The 25,646-nt window shown below is 41.2% G+C and overlaps 1 protein-coding gene across 3 annotated transcripts in view; it reads left to right on the forward strand.

Moving 5' to 3' along the window:
* Positions 1-25,646, forward strand: part of NOL4 (nucleolar protein 4) — a gene marked incomplete at both ends in the record, with an annotated part of 194,429 nt that overhangs the window by 93,162 nt on the left and 75,621 nt on the right. For all 3 annotated transcript variants that reach the window (XM_084260428.1, XM_084260429.1, XM_084260430.1), the window contains one exon: positions 19,165-19,448. In XM_084260428.1, the coding sequence (XP_084116554.1) occupies positions 19,165-19,448 (284 nt within the window). The remainder of the gene's footprint in view (positions 1-19,164; positions 19,449-25,646) is intronic.

Raw genomic sequence — 25,646 nt, forward strand, 5'->3', positions numbered from 1 at the left:
TGGCAGGGACTTTAGTGTAGGAAACTCCAGAAACTGCAGATTTCAGCGCTGAAGTTAGAAAGAAATGCATTTTGGGAAAACAGACTGCTTGAGAACTGGGTGATTCTCAACTCTCTTCACATACCTGCAGAACCTCCAGGTGCCATTCACAACAACCTTCCCCACCCAAATTTGTATCTGAAGTGCAATTAATAGATTTGCTCAGAGTACATTAACAATTGCCAGCTTTTACTTAGGGGTTTTTTAGGTTTGGGGTTTTTTTGTGGCTTTGTTTTGGGTTTTGTTTTGGTTTTTGGTTTTGGTTTCTTTTGGTGTTGCGCTGGTTTGCATTATTTCTGCTGATGGCAGTTGTTTGCAATTGCAGAAAAGGAAAAATCTGCTGCTGTTTCATGAAAGATGGCACACTAGGAATATCATGCTGTTGAGCATGGGTATTAGTGTTTGCTTTTGCATTGGATATGAAAGATAGCAGCCTTCCAAGATTGTAACTGTTACTGTAAATAACCTACTAATGATCAAGATAGAAAGCACGTGATTCCCTTTGCTGCATGCATAGCTTCTCTGCTTGATCCAAAGATAGCAAATTTCCACCCAGAAGTAATAATCTTACTCTGTTCTCAAACCCAACTCTAGATCCATGCTCTGCTTCTAAAAATTTTAAACAAAACTTCGTGGCTGTCAGGAGAGGTCCCTGGGGACTGGAAAAAAGGTCACATCACTCCCATTTATAAGAAAAGGAGCAAGGAAGACCCAGGGCCGGTGAGCCTCACCTCTGTGCCTGGGAAGATCATGGAACAGATCCTCCTAGATGACATGTTGGAGCACATGAGGGAAAAGCATGTGATCCGGGACAGCCAGCACGGCTTCACCAAGGGAAGGTCGTGCCTCACCAATCTGGTGACTTTCTATGATGGAGTGACAGCATCGGGGGATAAAGGGAAGGCGACAGATGTCATCTACTTGGACTTGTGCAAGGCCTTTGACACAGTCCCCCACCACACCCTTATCTCTAAATTGGAGAGATGTGGACTTGATGGGTGGACCATCCAGTGGATAAGAAACCGGTTAACAGACTGTAGCCAAAGGGTGGTGGTCAATGGGTCTGTGTCCAGGTGGAGGCCGGTGACAAGCGGTGTCCCCCAGGGGTCTGTCTTGGGACCAGTGCTCTTTAACATCTTTATCAATGACATCGATCATGGAATTGAGTGCAGCCTCAGCAAGTTTGCGGAGGACACCAAGCTGAGTGGTGTGGTTGACACCCTAGAAGGAAAGGAAGCCATCCAGAGGGATCTTGACAGGCTGGAAAGATGGGCCTGGGTGAACCTAATGAGGTTCAACACTGCCAAGTGTAAGGTGTTGCACTTGGTCTGGAAGAATCCCAGACATAGATACAGACTGGGAGAAGAGCTTTTTGAGAGTAGCCCTGCTGAGAAGGACTTGGGGATTGTGGTGGATGAGAAACTTAACATGAGCCAGCAGTGTGCTCTTGCAGCTCATAGGGCCAATGGTATCCTGGGCTCCATCAGAAGAGGGGTGGCCAGCAGGGACAGGGAGGTGATTGTTCCTCTCTACTCTGCCCTCGTGAGGCCCCATGTGGAGTACTGTGTCCAGATCTGGGGCCCTCAATACAAGAAGGATGTGGAACTGTTGGAGAGGGTTCAGAGGAGGGCCACAAGGATGATTAGAGGTCTGGAGCACCTGCCCTACAAAGAGAGGCTGAGGGAGCTGGGCTTGTTCAGCCTGGAGAAGAGAAGGCTGCGGGGGGACCTCATTGCAGCCTTCCAGTACCTGGAGGGAGCTTATAAACAGGAGGGGATTCAACTTTTTAAAAGGGTAGACAATGGCAGGACAAGGGGGAATGGCCCTGGGCAACCTTGTGTATATCCAGGCCTGAGGTTGGTGTCCCTGCCTGTGGCAGGGGGGTTGGAGCTCTATGATCCTTGGGGTCCCTTCCAACCCATGCCATTCTATGATTCTATGATTCTGAAAAGCAGAATTCCTTCATAGCTGGTACATAAGTGTTAGTTAGGAAGGAATGTGAACAGTTTATGTAGGTGATGATAAGAACTGCAGCGCAAACCTGGATTTGAAAGAACGTGCTGTGATTCTGTCTTTTTGGCCATTTCCATATCACTCAAGCAGGTGAAAGACCATCAGCAAGTGTTTCTGATTCTCTGCATTGTTTTTTTGCAAGCACTGTGTATTTTCTAACTTCTCTGGAAGCTTGGGAAGAGGTTTGCCATACAGCTGTTTGTCATACAGCTGTTTCTGTTTGTAATGCGCATTTCAATTAGGTTAAAGTAGCTATGCAGTGATGATCCCTGCAAAATACAAAGTGTGTCATGGATTGAATAATCTTGTTTACAGATTTTAAAGGGAAAACAAATTACATAGCAGATTTTGCAATATCATTGTCCTTTATTTTTTTTATTTAAAATAACACCAAGCATTTCTGTGAGTGCTTTTGCCCTAGGCTCTCCCTTCCTCCCCTAGCTAGCTTTGCAACAGAGAATATCATCTGTGGGCAGGGTGCTTTGTTACCAGGAGCAGCCTGCTGGTTTCTGCACTTGGATCCATTGGACCAGCTCAGCAAATGGTCAGTTCTCACAATTTTATGCTGCCATGCATTCTTAGCCAATCTCGTATTATAAGGAGGCCAAGTAGGTATTACAGTTGGACTTTTTTTCCTTTTCTTGTGCTCTGACAACAATCTATACCTAAATAGTTGTTTGGAATTTTAGTGAGAATGGGACTGGTTCATTGTGGTTAAAACATTCTTAAATTTCATTGGTAGTGGTACCTCATCAATCATGTAATACAGCCTCCTTTCTGGGAGTGGTAGAGAGCAATAAGGTCTCCCCTCAGACTCCTTGCCTCAAGGACAAACCACCCCAGTTCCCTCACCTGCTCCTCATCAGACTTGTGCTCTAGACCCTTCACCAGCTTCATTGCCCTTCTCTGGACATGCTCCAGCAGCTCAGTGCCCTTGTAGCAAGGGGCCCAAAACTGAAGACAACACTCCAGGTGCGGCCTCAATAATGCCAAGTACAGGGAATAATCCCTTCCCTAGTCCTGCTGGCCACACTGTTTATGATAGAAGCCAGGATGCTGTTGGGTTCCTTGGCCACCTGGGCACACTGCTGACTCATATTTAGCTATCTATTGATTAATACTCCCAAGTCCTTTTCCACCAGGCAGCTTTCCAATCACTCCTCCCCAAGCCTTTAGTGTTGCATGGGGTGGTTATGACCCAAGTGAAGGACCCAGCATTCAACCTCATACAGTTTTCTGTGGTTCATTGATCCAGCTTGTCCAGATCCCTCTGTAGAACTTTCTTACCCTCAAGCAGATCAACTTGGTGTCATCTGTAAACTTACTGAGGGTGCACTTGATCCCCTTGTCCAGACCATTGATAAAGATAGTAAAGAGAGCTGGTCCCAGCACTGGGGTAGCACCACTTGTAACCAGCTGCCAACTGGATTTAACTCCATTCACCACAACTCTTTGGGCCCAGCCAGCCAGCCAGATTTTTACCCAGCAAAGTGTACTCACATCCAAGCTATGAGCAGCCAGTTTCTCCAGGAGAATGCTGTGGAAAATGGTGTCAAAGGCTTTACTAAAGTCCAGGTAGTCAACATGCACAGCCTGTCCTTCATCGACGAAGTGTGGTACCTTGTCATAGAAGGAGATCAAGTTAGTCAAGCAGGACCTGCCTTTCATAAACCCATGCTGAGTGGGCCTTATCACCTGGGTGTCCTGTGATGGCACTCAAGTTGTATGTCCTTGATAACCTTCCCTGGCACAGAGGTCAGACTGACAAGCCTGTAGTTCTCCAGATCTCCTCCTGGCTCTTCTTCTAGGCAGACATAGCATTTTCTTATCTCCAGGACTGCTGATAAATGATGAAAATGGCTTGTTGAGCATTTCCACCAGCTCCTTCAGTATCCTCAGGTGGATCCTGTCTGGCCCCATAGGCTTGTATGTATGTAAGTGCTGTAGCAGGTCACTAACCATTTCTCCTTGGATGGGGGGGAATTCATTCTGCCCCCAGTCCCTGTCTTCCAGGTAAGGGGGGTGGGTAGCCAGAGAACAACTCCTCTTAAATACTGAGACAATGTAGACATTAAGTGCCTCAGCTTTTTTTCTCATCCTTTGTCACTATGTTTCCCCCTGCATCCAATAAAGTGTGGAGATTCTCATTAGCCCTCCTTTCATTGTTAATGTATTTATAGAAACGATTTAATGTCCTTTATAGCAGTAGCCAGATTAAGTTCTAGCTGGGTCTGATTTTCTCCCTGCATAGCCCAATAACACCTTTGTAGTCCCCCTGAGTTGCCTGCCCTTTCTTCCAAAGTCCATAAACTATTTTTTTTTCCAGAGATTGAGCCAAAGCTGCCTGTTTAGCCAGATTGACCTTCTTCCCTGTTGGCTCATCTTTTGGCACATGGTTATGGCCTGTTCCTGCACCTTTAAGATTTCCTGGATTCCTTTGCCTGTCAGGACTGTCTGCCAAGGGACTCTGCCAACCGGTCTCCTAAACAGGCCAAAGTCTGTCCTCCAGAAGCCCAAAGTAGCAGTTCTGCTGACCCCCCCTCCTTACTTCTCCAAGAATTTCAAAGTATCATTTCAAGATCACTATGCCCAAGAAGGCCTCCAACCATCACTTCCAAGTCCTCTGTTTGCAAGCAACAGGTCCAATGGGGCATTTTCTCTAGTTGGCTCTCTCACCAGCTGCATCAATACTGTAAAGCACAGAAAAAGCACATGCTGCAAATACTCTGCGTGCAGACTGTCCAATTGCTGAATCCTGCTGAGCTACCAGAAGCCTTTAAGTTAATTAGAAACATGGACTAGTTATTTTATTTCTTAAGAAATCTCTTCAGCCTCCAAAGAACTGCAAAACAGTTCATGGATTCTCTCTGAAGGGTGGTATTCTGTTTGCACTACTTCCTGGCCTTGGTGAATAGTATGGTTTTGAGGCTAACTCTAAGTGATGTTTCAACAAGGGAAAACTGTCTTTAATGAGAAGAAAAGTTGTGAAAGTTACTAAAGTAGCATTGTGTCAAAGAACCCACGGTGTTTCTTTTGATATTAGCTTTTCAGAAAAGAACTGTAAAATTATAGTATTCACAGAAAAGCCTTCACTTTTTATTCAGTGCACCCTCTCATACTTGCTGTTTGCTATCCAAATGCGGACCACTGCATTGTAGTGGAGGGAAAGTTTGAAATAGGAGATCATAGAATCAGAATGCTTTGGGTCTGAAGGGACCTCAAAGGTCATCTAGTTCCAACGCCCCTGCCATGGACAGGAACACCCTCCACTAGACCAGGTTGCTTAAACACTTCCAGGGATGGGGCTTCCACAACCTCTTTGGGCAACCTGTTCCAGTGCCTCAACACCCTCATAGTAAAGAATTTATTCCTAATGTCTAATCTAAACCTACCCTCTTTCAGCTTGATGCCATTGCCCCTTATCCTATCACTGCACTCTCTGGTGAACAGTCCCTCTCCCACTTTCCTGTAAGACTCCTTTAAGTATTGGTAGGCCGTAATTAGGTCTCCCCGGAGCCTTCTCTTCTCCAAGCAGAATGAGTCCAACCCTCTCAGCCCGTCTTCGTGGGAGAGGTGCTCCAGCCCCCTAATCATCTTCATGGCCCTCCTGTGAACTCACTCTAACAGCTCTATGTCTTCCCTGTACTGGGGACTCCAGAGCTGGATGCAGTACTGCAGGTGGGGTCTCATGAAGGCAGAGGAGAGGGGCAGAATCACCTCCCTTGACCTGCTGGTAACAGTGTTTTTGATGCAGCCCTTTCTGAGCGGCTGGTGTACACTGACGGCTCATGTTGAGCTTGTCATTGATCAGCACAGAATCACAGAATCACAAGATTGGAAGAGACCTTTGAAGATCATCAAGTCCAAAAGCACCCCCAAGTCCTCCTCCTCAGGGCTGCTCTCAATCCGTTCTCTGCACAGCCTGTAGTTGGGCTTGCAACTGCACCAACCCATGTGTGGGCCCTTGCACTTGGTCTTGTTGAACGTCATGTGCTTGCACAGTCCCATCTCTCCAGCCTGACAAGGCCCCTCTGGATGGCATCCCTTCCCTCCAGCATGTCAACCACACCACACAGTGTGGTGTCGTTTGCAAACTTGCACTCAATCCCACTGTCCATGTAACTGATAAAGAAGTTAAACAGTGCTAGACCCAGTGCTGGCCCCTGTGGAATGCCACTGGTCACAGACCTCCATGTGGACACTGAGCCATTGACCACAACTCTTGAGTGCAGCCATCCAGCCATTTCCTTATCCACTGAGTGATCCATCTGTTGAATCCATGTCTCTCCAACTTGGAGTGCTGGACAGTGTTGAACACCTTGCACAAGTCCAGAAGGACGATGTCTGTCATTCTTCCCTTGTCTACCATCTCTGTTACTCCATCATAGAAGGACACCAAATTTATCAAGCACGATTTGCCCTTAGTGAAGCCATGTTGACTGTCACCAATCATGTTCTACCTCCTTATTGTCCATGTGCCTCAGCATAGCCTCCAGGAGGAGATGCATTGCTAAGTCAGGTGGCTTGACAGCGACAATTTCAAATCCACAACTCTGGTGAGGAATAGTAGTGGATATGTCACATCCTTTGGTGGAGTTTCTGAGCACTGAATCATGGTTACTTGGTTTGCCAGAGATACTGTGATGACAGACCATCTAGCAAAATCATTCTTTTTAGTCTTCAGATACCTCTTATTCTGATCCATTTTTAAACAATGTGTGAAAAAAATCTCAGATGTATTTTGGGAACTGTAAAAAAATATTGACTTTGATTTCTGTGCCAAAAATAATTTCTGAAAATGAAAGAGTGTGTTTTATTTTTGCCAAAAATAGTTTCTGAAAGGGAGAGAGCATGCTTTAATTTTGCCAGTCAGATTGGAAGTCAGCATGTCTATTTGTAGTGTTATGAGGCAGTGGGGATTTAAACATGGTGACTTCAATGAAGGCAGAAGAGACGTCGCTGTAGCATTAATATCTCATGGGAAGTCTGCTATCATCTGCCTGATATCTCCCAACTGGTGGAAAGACCTCAAATCGTACATGTTTGTGGGTAGAGTTTTCAAACAAAGTTATATTACACGATTCAGGTTTCTGCTGTCTTGGGCCATGCAATTTTTTGAGTTGAAAGAAGTATTAACTGTTGCAATCTTCCAAGCTGAGTTTAATTCCTTGCCTGTGATCATGCCTGTACAACTCTCATGGGAGTTTTAGCTTTCACTAAGTGAGAGAGATATTTCAGAGTGATCAAAAGGAGGCCAATCATCAGCACTGTTTATTTTTGTCCCTTTTCTTTGATGCTTATAATTGTATCGATGTTCTAGGGAGACTCACGATCTCTTTATGTCATTTACCTCAGTGGCAATATTTTTATGTTCAAGTAAAGCTTCCTTAGCATTGACCATTGTTACCTTCTGCATTCTTTTGATGGTGTTTGGGCTGGTGCTTGGCCTTTAGAGACACTGGCTATTTTTGACTTTCACTTGATACAGTGAAAATTAAAACACTTCACTCACTGAAACTCTCAAAAACATTAATTACATCACAGTCATTAGATTAGGAAACAGCAACTCTAAAGGAGTCCTAAACTTGGATATTTAGTTTCTGATTCACTAATACCCACTTTCCTAATGATCAAAGAAGTTTTAATTCACTGTTGATAATGCTAGAATTCTAATGGAGTGCAAAGGCTCTAAGTTTCCACTCCATAATTTATATACTTGTCTTCTGGTTCTTCACAATTATGTGTTTATTAACTATTTTAAAACTGATTTTCAGGATGTGAATATTAGAGGAATTTATTTCTCTCTTCTGAGTTCAGAATTTTTCCTGAAAGCCTGTATGTAAGTATGAGTGGAGAGAACTGGTGGGAAAAGATGTGACAGAAATGTTCTAGAGTGAAAACCAAATATTTTTTGAAAACCCATTAATTTTACAAACATTATAAAGTGAAAAGGAAAAAAATATAAAAAAGGGTAGGAAATGTTTTAACTTCTAATTATGAAACACTTTTTATGTCCTAGCTTTTAGTATAGTGAATAATAAAATGGCTTTCAGTTACTGAATACAAGTCTTTAAACTATACTTTCCTGTGTAAAAAATAAATAAAAAAGGTTGTCATTTTGAAGTCCTGAACCTGATGATGAAGGGTCTAATGAGTCTGAACTGTTTGCAGAAATATTGTTACTGAGAGTTACGCTGTCAAGTCAGTTAAGCAATTTCCTGTATTATAGAGGCACCCAAAATACTGTTCTGACAGGGTATTTTGAACTTAGATTTACTCTAATGGCTCTAAAATAAATTTTCAAACATAATAACAGCATTTGCTGAACTTCAGAAGAACTCTTGATTTCCCTACATTTGGGCATTTTCACATTTTCACCATTTTCTTTGTTTTGCTTAGTATATAAGATTTTTTTCATTTTTTTCCTGTTTTGTTGTATTCTTCTAGTGATAGGCAAAATGTTAAGAGACATTTGAGTTTTTCATATTTCAAGTGGAAACTTCTGCTCAGGTTTCTGCAGACAGGCAAATCCAGCAGTTTGTGCCATAATGTTTAGGGCCCAGCTGAAGTTTGGCTTAAATGTGCCTAAGGACGTATGAAGGTCAAAGCAACCATTTCTGCTTGCTTCTTACTGTTGGAGGGGGTATAATGCCAACAGCATCCTGGCCTGTGTCAGAAACAGTGTGGCCAGCAGGACTAGGGAAGGGATTGCTCGCTGTACTCGGCACTGGTCAGGTCGCACCTGGAATGCCATGTTCAGTTTTGGGACCCACACTAGAAGACAGACATTGAGGTGCTGGAGCGTGTCCAAAAAAGGGCAGCAAAGCTGGTGGAGGGTCTAGAGCACAAGTCTGATGAGGAGCAGCTGAGGGAACTCGGATTGTTTGTCCTGGAGACAAGGAGGCTGGGGGAAGACCTTACTGCTTTCTGTAGTGAGATGGGTGTCAGTCTCTTCTCCCAAGTAACTAGTGATAGGGCAAGGGGAAATGGCCTAAAGTTGTGCCAGGGGAGGTTTAGATTGAATGGTAGGAAAAATATCTTTACTGGAAAAGTAATATTAGCATTTTGAACAGGATGCCCAGGGAAGTGGTGGAGTCCCCATCCCTGGAGGCATTCAAAAAATGTGTGGACCTGGCACTTTCAGGACATGGTTTAGTGGGCATGGCGGTGTGGGTTGATGGTTGGACTTGATCTTAGAGGTCTTTTCCAACCGTAATGATTCTGCAATTCTGCTGAGCCTTAGGTCACTCTCTTCTTGCTGCCTTTATAGAATAACAGGAAGCACTTTGTTGAGTGGATGCAGAGCTGTTAAGTGATCATTTGTCTTGCTTGTGCTCAGGGCTTCACCCTTCCGGAAGGAAGTACAGACTGATACCACTGTGTGAACCCACTCAACATGCTAAAGCTGGTAGGCTGGATTTTAGACTTGAGAAGGCTTTATTAAAAAGGCCAGTATCATGAGCACCCAGTCTGCAGAGAATTTTCCTGTACTTGATCTTTCCTCTTTGCTTTTGACTTCTGGTAGATCCTGGTGAAGTAAAATATGTTATCATACATATGCACTAGGTCTGAGTGACAGATGAGTTTCACATAATTCCTTTCAGCCCATTTGGGTTGATGTTTAGTCTCCAGACATGAATTTCTATGTTACTCTTTTGTCTGTCAGTGGCACAGCACCAGATCCTTCTTGATGCATGGAATGGCAGCAGCTGCGGCTACCCAGAGCAGTAGTTATCTGGAGCAGCATAAGCTTCTTCTGGGCTGTGCAAGACAGAGGAAAGTGTATGATCTCTTAGGTTATGTCTTTTTATTTGAAGGAAAAAGGCTTCACCTTTCTCATTTTCTTAACATGTTGCCATTTGGGGGTTGGACCTGATGATCTCTTGAGGTCCCTTCCAACCCCTATGATTCTGTGATTCTGTGATCTCAAATGTCTTTGCTGCTGATGTGATCTGTCCATAGTTGGAATTTCAGTGAATCTCAAAAGTCAGTTAGTCTGTCCTGAGGCCTGACTGCCTGCCTGTTTCCCATCTCAGGTACTAGCTTCATATCAATAAACTGCTCTGAATCTGGAGTCCTATTTGGGATGAGTGTAAGCCAATACCTTTGATATCACTCATATGTTACTGAGCTGAGATCCGGCCCCTGCAACGCTTGTCCAGAGATGGAGCTCTGAGCCACAGTTCTCAATGCCAGATGGCATTGAGGCATTCGAATATGATCTCATACACAGCATAAAAACTTTTACAAGAGTTGCAGGTTTTCTGAATTAAGAACTGCTTGATAGAGCCTTTGGCACAGAAGATGCCTTCGAGGTTTCTCCAGTGTAAAGGGTAAACTGGAAATTTTTCTCCCCAGAGACAGTGAAGGCTACTATGTCTTTTGAAGTGGAAATGCCAAAGCACAAATACAAACTAGATGCATAGTGATAATAAGACTACTGTGCACCCAGTGAGCTATTCAATTGGTTATTTACATGTACAGTAGCCTCCTAATAGCCATTATGCTTCATCTTGTTGTTGTATATGTGCAGGGACAGGGGCTCTACAGGCAAAGGAAGCATGCAATCACTAATGAAGCTTTATAAATGAGCCCTTCTATAAAACTGTGACTGACAGGGAAGCATTGTTTTTCTGATAGTTGCTGATGTCATGGAGTGGCAGTTCACTGTTCTGTTGTTTAGTGTTATAATTGAATAAAATATCTGCCTGTTTTGTGCCTCCAACAAAAAGAGACATCAATCCATGGAAAATTTGTGAATTACTGGGGTTTTTTTTAAATAATGAAATAGGATTTACAGCCTGGCTAATGCTGATTCCATTGTGTATGTGCATGTGTATATCAAACCTATAAAATGTACTGTACTCTTGTTGACAATACTAGGGATTAGGATGGTGGTATGCTTTGCTCCTTTTTCATTTCATAAATGCATGCTGTGAGTGGTCATATGAAGTAGCTCCTGACCTATTCCTCTACCACTGAAAACAATTCATTGGTTGGCATTGCACTGAAGCTGATGCACATTACAGGTTCGAATTTCAAAGCATCATGTTCCACGGCTGAATTCAGACAAGGAAATTCACAAGGAAAACTATATATATCAAAAGGAGAAAAAAATTGTGGTGAGGTTAGCCAAAGAGAACAATTAATGCATATTCTTGGAATGGAGCAAATAGAGTCTCACTGTAAATGAAGGGACTGAGCTTTGTGCACATCGCCTCGCTCCTGTACTCTGGAAAGGCTCTTATCCATCTTTTAATTCCTGTTCCTTGTTTTCTTCATGCAGTACTGACATTTTAGTGGAAACAGAATTAGTGACATTAATTTTTTGGAGGAGCAGAGAAAGGTACTTGAGATTTGTGCAGGTTCAAAAAAAGACTGGATATTTGCATGGAAAAGAAACGTGTTGAGTTTCTAGCGAGTTGCTAGAAACCATATCCAGTTCAGCAAGACCTCAAGTTGAAAACTATTAAGGGCTCAGCAAGACATAGAAGGAAGAATTGTATATGCTTCCCTTATTCTCTTCCTTAAAGATCTCCAATAGCACCTGTTGGAGATAGGATGTAGGATGAAATGGATTTTTGATCTGATCCACTATGGCCATTCTCATGCTTTAAGAAATAGGTAATAGTAGAGAAATCGCCTTTGTACCTCCATTAATTTAACCACTGTTCTTTGTCATAACATGAAAGGGAATGGAGAAGATTAATAGACATTGTTGATTTTGACTGGCTTTTAAGTTTTGTATTGAACTTATGCTCAAAACTAGACTTGTGATGTAAATGAAGCATAACTGAATACATAACTGTGACAGATCAGTATTAAATGGTCATTGTGAAAAGTGGGGGGAGTGAAATATGACCTTGCATTTTTATCAGTTCTTTTAGGAAAGTCTCTATAATTGTTTCATGCTACAAAAGTTTCCATGAGTCAGCAATTTACACCACCTTTTTTGTGTGATTCATGGTGTTCCTCTCCCAATGCTGCCTGTTGGCAGTTCCCACCAGCAGAGCATTTTTTTCAATACCTCATGTCAGATAGGTTTGGTAGCATGCCTTGAGTTTGTGGAATTCCAGAGGGTATGTAACTAATTTAGTTCTAAATGTTTGCTTAGGTAGCATATTATTTTCATTAAAGTTGTATTTTAACATAGGACTACTAGGGCACGTGCGATAACAGAAGCCAAAGGTTAAAGAGAACAGCACAGTAACTCAAAACTGGTCTGGAGTCTGTCAATCTTTGTTCTTCAATACTGTTTCTTGCAAGTGATCCTGTTCAAATTAATCATCTTGCTAAGGGTGTAAAGTGGTGTTTAGAAATACTTGGGGTGGTGGTATCAGGGCCAAAGAGATCAAAGCAACATTTGTCATACAGGACTTCGTTAGACAGTCTTTGAGAGTGGGTTTTATGATAGCTTGCGCTTGCAGAGCCAGCAGCTTCAGTCTCACTCCTCCCACTCAACTCATTCACATCCAACCTCCTCCTTTTAGAAAGAACAGTTACCCATCTTACAGTAACTGTGGCTCCCAGAGATCCTCTGTCAACAGGAAATCCACCCAGAGTGTCTGTCTAACCTGTGTCCATGCCACCTTGGAGTCTGCAGGCATCAATGTCTGTTTGGGCTGCGTATGTGCCCCAACAACTGCCTTGTTCATTTGCTGTGATTATTCCAATTCATCGCTACCAGGAATCTCTTTGTCTTGTGGGACACCTTCATGTAATCAGAATGTCTCAGCAGAGCCAAAGGTGCCGTAAGGTTAATTGCTTTCCCCTTTCTTTTTGTCTACATCCTAAGGCAGCTATCTGCCTTGCTTCATGGCAAAAAAGGGAGCCATGTTAGAGGTGCTTTGGTGTCATGGGGCTTTTGCTTCATTCTTAGTGTTAATGAGAGGGCTCCTTAGCTCCCTGACCCATCACAATGTCTGTCCTTTCAGCAGATCTGAGCTTCCATGTGGCTGTAAGGTCGCAGGACTCTGCCACACTACTGCTGTTAGAGCTGAAGGCCAAGACTATGCCTTACTGTCCAGTAAATGTGCAGTAAATTTCAGGTAGCTGAAATCTCAGCTGTATAAACTACTTAAGCGTACTCTAAATATTAATTAATTGAATTCTAGCCTGAGGATTAATTTGAGAGAGTGAGAGGATTTATTCAGAGATCTGGCTTTATGTAGAATGGCTTGATGGCTCCTTCCCAACTCAACAGGAAGAAATATGAAAAGTTTGCGTGATTATAGTATGAAATGGGTCACTAATAGTAATGCAAGAGATCCTTTAAAACATCTGGAGATTTTTCTCTCAAGAAGGCAAAATAGAGTTGTATATATGTAGCTTGTTTTGAGATTCACAGTACATCTGTGCTGCTTATATCGGAGTTCAGATCTTAAATTTGTGCTCTCAGAAAACTGGTGTTGGAGAGACTTCTTATTCCAACCAGATTTAGAGCACACTTCAACTTGCTTTCATTTAAAAAAAGCACTCTTACTGAGGGCAGTGTTCAGCTTTTGACATACCTGGTCTGAACACTGTTCTGTCTGGGTCAAAGAACTGTATTTTAAAAATCTCTCATTCTAACATTCATAAATCTAGACTTTGTTTAGTAGGAGAATATAATCCTCTAAATTAAGACCTGTTTTCCTGCTCTAAATCAGAGTGTCCTTAAACTATCAACTGTCATGGAAATCACTTTGCAGAATCCAAGGTGTTAAATATAGAGAAGCTGGATTTTGGCAGAAATTTAGGCCATGACAATGCAAATGTCTGTGGCAGATAATTGAAGGATAGAACAGTTCCGAGAATCAAAACGTGTATTCAGAGTATCTGTTTTCTTGGGCTTGCTCTGGCATTGTCCTTTCTTCCATCATTTCCAAGTTTCCCTCAAAGATTGAGGGGGGGAAACAAATATAGCAGTGACTGCAATGAGCCTGGGAAGTTCTCAGGCAGGACCCTGGACTTCTCAAGCCTTCAGAAACAAAGCTGGTGTCACTTTATGGCCTGAAGGATGAGCAAGAAGCCCTAACGCAATGTGACAAGTAATAAGAGACTAACTTGAAGTAGGAAAATTACTGCAGTTGTTTTGAGAATTGCCCCTAACACTGCATACTTGGACTGAAGGTACTTGGATTACAGGCTTGGAGAGGAGTAGCTCGAGAGCTGTCTGGAGGAGAGAGACCTAGGAGTGTTGATCAACAGCCAAATGAATATGAGCCAGCAGTGTGCTCAGGAGGCCAAGAAGGCCAATGGCATCCTGGCCTGCATCAGGAACAGTGTGGCCAGCAGGAGTAGGGAAGTCATCCTTCCCCTGTACTTAGTGCTGCTGAGGCTGCACCTGCAGTACTGTGTTCAGTTTTGGGCCACTCACTACAAGAAGGACATTGAGATGCTTGAGCGTGTCCAGAGAAGGGCTACAAAGCTGGTGAAGGATTTAAAAGTAGAGTAGATGTTGTGCTTCGTGACTTGGTCTAGTGTTGTACCTAGTAGGGCTGGATTGGACTTGATCTTGAGGATCTTTTCAAACTGAAACCATTCTATGATTTTCAGGTGCCCAAAGGGTGTTTATCAGATGTTGATTAGCATGGACCTCTATGCAAGTTAGCAGGATGTCTTAGCATCAGGAGGTTTAAGAAATATGATTCCATGAGTGAGAAATCCACGTCTAAGCCAGGGCAGTGCTCTTTGCTTCAGCAAGAAGGCATCCACTGACCAATCCAAAGGTACCTTCCCTCTGCTCTTGGAGACTTTCTCTGAGGGGTATTGCTCTTTAATCCCTGGAGGAGGAGGTCTGCGTAGGTGAGGTACCAGCTGGTTGTTTTTGAGAAATGAAACACATACATGTTTTGCAGTCAGACTCTCCTTTTTCTGGCTTAAGTAAGAAAACCAGTTGTAAATGTGCTTCCAGTCTTCCAGTGCACTGGGGTAAGGGTTCCCGTGCACAGGACCTGTGCACATGGCCTGCCCTTAGCAAGAAGCAGCATTTCTTGAGTCCATTGCTTGCTGTCATGGCTGGTGTCTGCAGATGGTAATGGTGACATGAGTTTGTCCCATAGACTCTTTCATGACTGCCATGACACCCAATGCAGGGCCAGGAAACCTTCTGTTTCCTCTCCTCAGCTCCCAGTGCTTGTGGCATGCTTTCCTGGAGGTCTTCCCATAAAACCTGCATTGAGGCGGTGCTTGAGACAAGAGGCATTTTCTTAGAACATGCTGTCCTTGCATCAGTGCTGCTATTGGTACCAACCACACAGACCGTGCTGGAGTTTTATTTTCCCTCCTCATCAGCTAGCTATGGGAAGGGAGCCTGGAGAGACCTCTGATCACTGGTGGTATGGTGGTGAACCCATGGAGGGTTGCTGTGGCTTGCTCAGTCTCCTTTGTGAAGGCAGCCCGGATGAAGTGGCTTAACGGCTGCTGCCCCACATGCAGTGGGCTGGGGTGGGCCTGGCCTCCTTGGCCTCCCTGGTGAGGGACAGGGACCAGGCCCAGGCTGCGCCTAACTGCCACCCTGATGGCAGCAGGTCCTATGGATGCCACCATGTTCCCCAGCTGTGATCCCACAGCCTTCGGTGCTGCATCAGGGATGGGCCCCTGGTCTCTACTGCTTGGTTCTTGCCATTAGCGGCATCCTTGTTCTGAAAGAGGAGCTGTTGGCAAGCTGTGACCATGAAGCACTCATCAGCGGTCATAGCTGGGCAAAGCCTCAGCTCCTCCGGGCCTGCGCACAGCTCTCCCAGAGCCATCATGCCACTGACTGTGTGGGATGGAGGAAAAAAAAATGGTAAGAAAACAGACTTTCAGCATATATTGTGGTTGAGCTATTGCGGTAAATAAAGGTGAGAAAACTCTGCAAGCGAACCGCTGGTCCCTATCAAGGCACTGGCTTATGTGCAAGCCCTACTGACCAGCCACGCCAGGCTCACCTTGTGCCGCCTGGAGAGGTAGTTGCCCCCAAGGAGGGTGATCCAAGGGGCCCTGACTGCCCATATTTAAAGTGACTATAACATTATTTTCCCCTCCTTGGCCAGACCCTCCTTCTTTTTTCTCCCAAACTAAGTATTCCTGATGTGGTCTGTGTTTCTCATACCTTGGAAACTCTTGCCTTAAAGTACCCTTGTTCTTGGCAAAAATAGACCAGCTGCCCAGGGATGGGAAATGTACTGAACATTGTGATTTGGTTACCTTGGTAACATCTGTAACTACTAGCACTAAACCCTTCTTTTTTTTTTTTTTTAAATCTCTTTTATGGCAATGCATATTTATATTTACTTGGAAGAAGTGGACTTATAGCCACTGTAGCCATTCTCTTGAACATTATCCTGACAGACAACAGTTTGTGTTTCTAACAAGCAGAGTTAAAAGACTGTAAAAGTAGGTATTTGACTTTATAGTACATTTACCATGAAGTAACTAAGCTTTTGCTAAGCAAAGCCAAAATCATATAAATACTGTATTATTGATTCAAGGTATTATAATGCTTATTCACATTTACTCAGCATGAGGATTTTTTCAATGGTTGGGTTTTAGAACAAATATTAACAAGATCTGTTTGGTTTTTGTCTTTTGCATTTTAACATCCTCACATGTGTAAGTTTCAGTTGTCAACCATTCATCATACAGAGGAAAAAGTCTAACAAATAAAAGCATTATTGCTTATGATTACAAGCCTAAACTAACAGCCTTGCTTTGGACTTCCTTGTTCCTGGGTCTGGCTCTAGGCAAAGCTCTCTTCCTACTCCATCATTCCCATATCCATTTATGTCCTGGTAGTGACACCTCTGCACTGTGTGACACAGGACACTTGGGTACCAGCACACAAAAGTTCCCTATGGATCAGACTTGTGTGCTACAGAGTAGGCGGTCTCCCAGGCTTTTAGTTGGCTCTTTGCTTCCTCTGATTACTCACTTGTTTTTCTTCTTACTCCCAGCAGCAGGGAATTTTCTGAGCCCTTCAAAGGGATGAGCATCCCTCACTTGGTGACCAATTCAGTAATTGATTTAATTAATTTGAAACTAGCTGTCACTTGTTAAACTGATAATCAAGAAGCCAATTATCTGTTAACAGTGCTAAATATGAATCAGTGGTAACCAATGTGTTTCTCTCTTAAATCTGGATTCCTTTCTGATATCTCAGAGCTTTTATGACTTTTAAATATGGCTATTAAAAAAAAAGTAATTTTCTAGTTTAGAATAATGAAATTCATTATGAATGAAATTTATTTCTGAAACTGCATTTAGATTTTTAACCTTTTTAATGTGTTGTCCCCTGTAAGGCATAAGTCTCAGGGCATGATAGAAAATTTATTAAGGATAGACCTTGCTTGCCTTACTCATTTATGTGCTTGAAATCCTCAAGTAGCCCCAGGTTTTATAAATCAGAAAATTTCCATTTCTTTATTGCAAGTTTGGTTCGTGTAGACATTTAAAAGTCTTGTTCCAGGAATATTGTATCTATTATTGTATATATATTTGCATTTAGAAGAGGTAATGTAAAAGTTGTCCATACCAAAACATAGATTTATTTTTCATTGCAGCCATTAATTATGTTTTGTAAACCCCAAACCTGTTCTTTATATAAAAGCATTTAAATGATTATTTTCATTATGTATTTTCACGAAACTAGATTTTTTTACAGGTTTACAGAACAAAGCAATTAAAAGGTATATGTTCAGAATGTGTGCCTGTCCTGTATAATTTATGGCATAAAAGTGCTGGATGAGTACAGCAAGAAAGCCACTGATGTATGATGGCTTGTCTGTGGCTAAGTAGTTAACTAAATTAGATCATTACCCAATTATACAATATTTTCTTCACTTTTAAATTATGATCTGAGGGTGGAGAATAGTTGTTTTTTACTGTATTAATGGTGGAGAGTCAACAGTCTGATTAATCATGTAGTTTCAAGCATGAGTATTTCTGAGCACATCCTTTAAAGAATGTCTCCTGATGGTTTATTTTAACTTTCATGTATATCTAAATGTGCTTCTTTCCCATGGAATTTGTTTAGAAGGGCCTAAAAGCAGGTAGTATATTAAGGTATTAATATACTAAGGTCCATCTTTTCCCCTAAATCCAGTTTCAGTCTGTACACATTTCTGGCTGCTAACCCCTGAGTTTTGTTTTCAGCTTCTTGTATAGAACCTCAGCCCGGTGTTTGCACCATTAGCAAACCTATGTAAGTTGCCAAAAAAGAGGTGCTTTAAGAAGCAAATAGAAGCAAGTTGAGGGCTGAATTCTGCTGCCATTTAATTCGGTGAAGGATAGATTGTTTTGCTAGACAGCCTGTTGGCCAAAAGATTGTTTAGAAGTAAAGGGCTGAGTCGTAGCACAGGTGGCAAATTCCAGTGCTGACAAACAGGATACACAAACCCATGTGTGTGAAGACACATGTTAATCATGCATTTCAGCTGTAAGATCTTAGGGGGAACTGCAGCACATCCAGAGTTTCCAGATGTAACTTTCAGGTTGATAATTTAATCCTTTATTGAGCAGGATTTTTAAATGTGACACATGGTGAATCAGAAAAGTGAATGAACACTGGAACAAAGTGAAGAGAGGATCTTTGTTGCTGTAGTCAGCTTCCCCCATGTAATCTCTACTGCCAGCAGTGAATACATCAGATGTATTTGCATCGTATCTGTGCAAGAGGATGTTTATGGATGTGGCATATGCTGCTCTGCACCCTTAAAACCTGAGAAATAGATTCTCTCCCCGTACCATGTGCATCTCTGTTGATTTCAAAATATGCAATACTGCAATAATGAGCATGGTATAAGAATCTAAATAGATCCCTAGACATATGGACAAACAGATGGATTAAGGCAGACTTTGTTACTTTGGCCCTAAAAATCCTTTGTGATATTTCTCTTCTGTGTGACACTAAGGTCTCAGCCCAGATCATCTCCTTAGATCATTAACTTAGTAATGTTTTATGGGTTTACATAAAGTTTTTACTCAAAAAAGCAGAGGAGTGTGTGTGCACATTTTGCAGAAATGTACTTGTGCTGGTAATATAAACCATTTTCGTTCTATTTTGAAAAACATTGTGAAGGTATAAAATATGTTTGAACTGGACAGAGATGATGATGTGGCATATGACTGAAAATATATATTTTTTAATAGATGATTCAGCCGCAGAGAGTTTTAATGGCAATGAGACCGTGGGACACAGTTCCAATGCTTCAGGGGGAACACACTGCAGGGAGATGGCAGAAACCAACAGTAATGGCAAAACAAATCTGGAGCAGGATGAGCAGCCTCTGAACCTGAGTGACAGTCCCCTCTCTGCTCAGCTGACTTCAGAATACAGACTAGATGATCACAGCAGTAATGGAAAGAACAAATACAAGACTCTCCTAATTTCTGATCTCAAGATGGAACGGGAGTCAAGAGAAAATGGAAGCAAGGTAAGATGCTTCCACATGCCTCAGATATGAAGTGCGTAGCTTAGAAAAGGAAAAGATTTGTGAGGCCAAACCAAAGGTTATTCCCAGCTAAGCAATTAATGCAATGTGTCTAATGTTTGTCACATCATTATTCAAATGCTATACATAGATTTGTATGCTCTGTCACACATATATGATGCATACGTATATTAAATGTATGTGGATATACATGGGTGAATACATATATATATATAGGCATATATATTGTGCTGTCAGACTGAGAAAAAACAGTGCAGTTCTCCATCAGGCATGAATTTTATCAGTCCATTTACTGAGAACTGTCTACATTACCCATTGGACATATATATAGATATTAAAATATGTGTGTAATGTGATACATAAATATATGTATATATGCTGAGATACATATATCTATGTATATTTCTAGATGACCATCTCATTTCATGTATTATGTATCTGCAGAATGAATCTGTATGAATGTTAAGTGTGTTTGCCCAAGCAAATTACTACATGTGAATTACCAACCTCTGAAAGGAAGTGATTTGGTTCCTTCCTGATTGTTTGTGCTGTGCAGGCACCTAACCTGAATTAAAACTGACAAGTTTGCTTTAAGAAGCTGTAATACCCTGAGGGCTTTTCTCTGTAGTTTCCACTATGTGGGTAAGGAGAAGAAAGGGTGCTTATAGGGTAGATAAAGACAGATACTAGAGATTAGGTAGAAAGCTTTCCAGGAAGGTGTTTGTCATGAGGGCACACTGTAGGGAGAGTGAAGAAATGGCATGTATCCTAGAATTTATCAATTGATTTATTGGTGACAAGTTCCTGGTTTTTATCTAATAATTCCCAGCTGGACTACCACTTTTACAGAAGCAATAATAGAATGTTAGTACTGGACACAAACACTATTATAATGCTAATCACTAGCTTTAAGTGGCCCACTACAAAATAACCTGACAAGACAGATATACTTTGAATGACCACGTTTTTTACAGGGCTTTGAAATAGGAGCAATGTGGAAAATGATTTTTTTCTAGGTATATCCAGAAAGGTATTGCACATGACCGATGCCTAGAGAAGAACCTTTATTTATGATAATGTTTCAACTTCTGTTTTAATAGTCTGCAGAGTAAAAGTAACAACTTGAAATGTTTTTTTTTTAACTCCAGTGTCTGGTTTTGGTGCGTAAAAGAAAGGGAGACCAAATGGGAAATTGTTAGTCTTGCTCTTTCTTAGTCATTCCAGTTGAGCAAATCATGTATCCCAAATCCTTCTCTATAAATCTTTATAAAAATCTGTTTAACTACATGGAGTATTTTTGTTTCCACCAAGTTTCATTGTATTGAAAATGTTCTGAATACCTCTAGTTTCAGAGTGTATGTAGACTCCAGAGCTGTATTTACTCAGTACTTTGTAGCACAGTGAGTCCAAAATTGGGTAATATGAACGGCATCTTCATTTGCTCCAGGGCACACTGTTCCAATGAACCTTTTATAAGCCCATCACCCAAATATTGATAGACACACAGGCTCTTTAGCCTGAGGTACATTGCAGCTTCTGCCATTACTCTTGCAAATACACAAATAAGCTTGGTGAAGAAAGGGAGGAGTCTTAATGTCTAACTCACTTATAGCTAAAACAAGAACTTAGCCTAATGTTAAATCTCCAATTTTAATCAGTTCCAACTCAGAGTAGAAAACCCCAAGTGTTAAAAAATCTGTTTGTAATGAATTGAGATGACAATCAAAGCCATCTCATTGTTTGTTATTCTACAAATTTTAAGAGCCCTGAATCATCCCCCACATCAATATATTATTTCATCACTCAATGTCATCCTACCCACTCTATACTGCCAACAATATGAGATTTGTCTCCACTTTTTGTCCTAGTGAAACTCATCTTAATGTTTGCAGCTCATTTAAGTATATGATTTATTTGGTATGCAGTAAAGGTTATTAAATATGGAGTGAAGACTTAGGAAGAACACACTCCTGAGATTAAAAAAAATTGTCAGATATTTTTAAGCTGACAGTAGAGTAGAATAATGTTTCTGTGTCCAATTTAATATTTTACAGATGAATTCTGCCCTTGTTTTTAGAAGACACAGAAAACATCAGTGTATTAGAATAGAACAAGACTGTACAGCATCTTGGTGTTTCATATACATCCATTTACACTTACATAATCATTACTAGTATTTTACCTTAAGTAGTATCTTACATGCTAAAAAGTCAGAGAATGTTTTACAAGCCCTAGACCTGATCAAGAAGGTCCTTTTGCCTTCCCCTGGTAATTCAGCTTAGTTGGTCCCTCCAGAAGAGTGTTCTGTCCATTATTTAGCCAATTAATTTTGAACAGTGCAGAAAATTAAACTCCTAGTTGTGTGCAGTACCCACTGGATGCACTCGGGCAAGGGTATTACAGGGAACTAGACAGACCTCCAATTCTCTGCTAAAAAGAAAACAAAAAAAAAAAGGACAAGGAAGGTTAAAAAAGTGTTATAGTTTACTAGGAGCCAGCTCTCTCTCACATATCCTTTTTACCCAGAATATACCAAGTGTGTGGGTTGTTTCTTTGAAGCCATCTAGGAATTATCCCAACGCTCTGTCTGCATCTAACCTCCAGCCATTCACAGTTACACAGTTTTCAGACATGATTATATCTGAATAATGGCATCATTGGTAGTGGTGAGTAACCAAATGTGTTTAGCATAACATCTAATCATTTTTTATGAGAAAAATAATCTGCAGTGTTCAGCAAATATCAAATTGATATGCCACTTCTTACCATCGTGTATACTTGCAGTATCTTTATGGGGCAAAGAATTGAGAAATGTTATGTGAGAAGTTAGGGAATTAAATACTTGGTTTCTAAATAAAGAGATACATTTTTTTTAATGATTGGGCTAGCATTGCAGGAAATAATACATTATGTTTCCACCAGTTTCTACAATGGCCCATTCTGCCCACAGAGGTTGTTGCTTGCTTGAGATGGTCAGGAATCTGTGAAACCCACAGGCAGAAGGCTGGAGATGGTATCTGTTGGCTGACATGTTCCTTACCTGCTCTGAGTCTCCTTTTTGGCTACTGCATCAAATATACTTCATTAAATCTGAAGGCACAGTTTCTCTGGTCAACTTGAATCTGTTCTGACCAGTTGCTAAGTTTAAAGATAACACAGCAGAGCTGAATCTAACCAGAAAAAGACAAAAGGTTGAAAATTACCAACACATTTTACCTCCTCCACCAAATCATGTATTTCTTAAGGTAGTTTATTTTTTTCTAGAAATAAGCAGTTTTGTTAAACTATATTATAGGTATTTGCCTGTACAACTGTTTATAAGAATGATGCTTCTTTCACATGTGTAATGGTGGGTCTGCCATTTGACAATACAGTTATGATTGATAATTTTGTTTGTGCTTCAGAAATGTGATCAAAAGAAGCAGTTGGGATAAAAATGGTAGTTTCCCGATCATATTTTCTTTGTAAATCTGACAGCTAATGGGCAAATGGTTGGTTTTTTTATGGTTGCTGCTTTGTGGAAGTTCAATTTTTAGAATATTCATCTTGTCAATGTTCATTTGAAGCAATGACATGCTTATGCTATATGGGAAGTTTGCTAGATAGTGGCCTCATTCTGTGAAAGAGTTTTGGATGTGAAAACAGGGATAGTTAACATTTTCCTAAATTCCTGCCTCTCTAATGTACACAGTGGAAGTCATTAGTGATTTGTAAGAAATGTAGTTTTTCGGGAATAGTAAATCAAGTGTTCTTGTCTGAAAAGACTCTGATGAATAACTGGAGATTAGATTCAACTTTTCAAACTACTAGGGAATATTTTTCAAGTAGTGCTCTATTCAGTCACTTCAGAATATGACTTTTAAAACCAATGTTGATATAACACTCTTTTAAAATGAACCACATTGCAGTGGGTAATGTGACTTCACTCTTTGAATCCACAGTTTCAGACACTGAGTATGTGTGGTAAACTCTTGTGTAAAAAAACCACATGCTGAGTGCAGTGGAAGGAGTTGACAAATTTTAATATAACCTTAAAATCTGGTCCAAAATGTTTTATTATTCACCAAAAACAAACAAACAAGTTATGCAGGGAAGAAATGGGTTTTCATAGTCTCAAATATATGTATATACATATGTATATATATACACTTCATTAATATATGCTTTTATTAATCTGATATTAGGTAAGTGATCCTCCAGTAAGACTCAGATGTTCATGGCAGTGGTACTATAACCATATAGATCTAAACCGAAATCAGTGAAATTTTGCATAGCTGCAAAAATATATACATAAATTTACCTTAAGAGGGCTGGGACTTTGTACTGCAAGAGACTTATAAAGTGCTGATCTGTAAATGCTTTGCCAATGCAGTTCTGTGAATTCAAATAGTTGAGTGCATGTATAAATTATTTGAGATTATTATATACTTATGAGTGAGACTGCTGGGTTTGTGCATGGTCATGGTGAAGTCTCTGTAGCACTGAGATCTTTTGATTTCTCATTCTTGTGTGCTTTTTCCTAGACCATATACTATATATTTTGAAAACTTATTATATGGCATTATCTATTTCACATCATTTATTTCATGAAATATAGCAAGCCCACTCCTTTTAAGTCATTTTTGCCTCTTCTGCATTTGGATAACAAGTTTATTGTGATGCAGGGTGGAAAATCAGGTTTTTGAGTTAAGCAGCCATATATATATATATTGTGCCATGTGTTTTACCTGAAGTAATAAATAATTCATGATGTCTGTATTGCAAAGGAATTCCTAATATGCAAACCTTCTCCTCAGGATTTCCCAGTCAGAAACACGCGTTACTGATGGTGAATGCCTAGGAGATGCGTTAAAGTGAGGCAACAAGGAGGACACACACTGTCTCCATTTTGTCCAGATACCTGCTAACTGCGGACAGTTGGTTAATGTCTTCTGTCTTTCTACCAGACAGAATTTCTGATAGGAACATTGGACACCTCCAGGCCCTCTGGATGTATGGCTGGCTAAATTAATACACATTATGTTTAGCTTAAGTGGGTAATTGGCGACATGGAGAAATGTGCAAGTTTAGTAATTTTTTGCTAAGTCTGAAAAGAAAAGCAGTTTTGAAGCTGAGAACAGTAAATAATGATTGCTGCATATGGTGACCTTTAATTATAATTCTGCATTCTGATGTGCATATCATTATAGTTACAGTGGTTCACAACAAGGCAGAGCTTTAATGTAGTTTCTAAAAGGAAGATCTTACTTTCTGTCACTCCTTTAATGCTGGGCTTTTGAGGTGTTTCTCAAGCTATATTCTCCAGCCTGATGTAAAAAATAGTGTTATTGTCATGGGCTGTTTTCTCCCAACTATTGCAACTTCCAACTGGTGGTGTAATGCTACAGCATTTATGCTACAGCAGGTTAGCCTGGTAGGTTGTCCGCTTTTAAGACACATTCTGCTCTAAGAAGGTATTTAAAGATTGCACCTTTGCATGGGATCTGAAAGGCAGTACATATGTCAGATCCTGGAAGAAGAGTTGTTTGAAGTTTCTACACACTGCTCTAGTTAAAGCTTTAGTCATCTGTGGCGGGTATTCCAGCTGTTGGAGCTCTCAACATCTGATTGCTGGAGTTCTTCATTACTGAAGGAAACCAGGCACAACCAGCCAAGCAGCCTGACCAGATAAACTTGCTGTGATCTGATTGTGCATCATGAATTCAGCTGGTTTCCAGAAGTGCACATGAATTTAGCTAGATGCCATTTCTGAGGATTAAGGTAGAGTTTCAATGTGTTTTCTCACTCTCCTTTTTAAAGATGGGATTGTAACTTAGTAAAATATGAAAGGTCATTCCTAACGACTAAAGGTTGTTTCCTCTGACTTCTACCTACTACTGCTCCTCCATGTGGGTGATGATGAAGCTGCAATGCATAGAGGAGTCCACTGAGAGTTTATGGGTTGGGATTAAAGGGAGTGCAGGGACAGAGGACACTACAGTACGGGTCTGCTACAGGGACTGAGCAGATGAGGCCCTCTATAGAGGCCCTCTATAGACAGATAGGAGTAGCCTCACAAGCCTGGTCCTTATGGGGATCTTCAATCACCGTGATATCTGTTGGAGGGACAACACATCAGGGCACAAACAATCCAGAAATTTCCTGGAATGCATTGATGATAGCTTCCTCCTACAAGTGATA

This window comes from Gallinula chloropus, assembly GCF_964237585.1.
Source record: "Gallinula chloropus genome assembly, chromosome: 2".
In the NCBI taxonomy this organism is placed as follows: Eukaryota; Metazoa; Chordata; class Aves; order Gruiformes; family Rallidae; genus Gallinula; species Gallinula chloropus.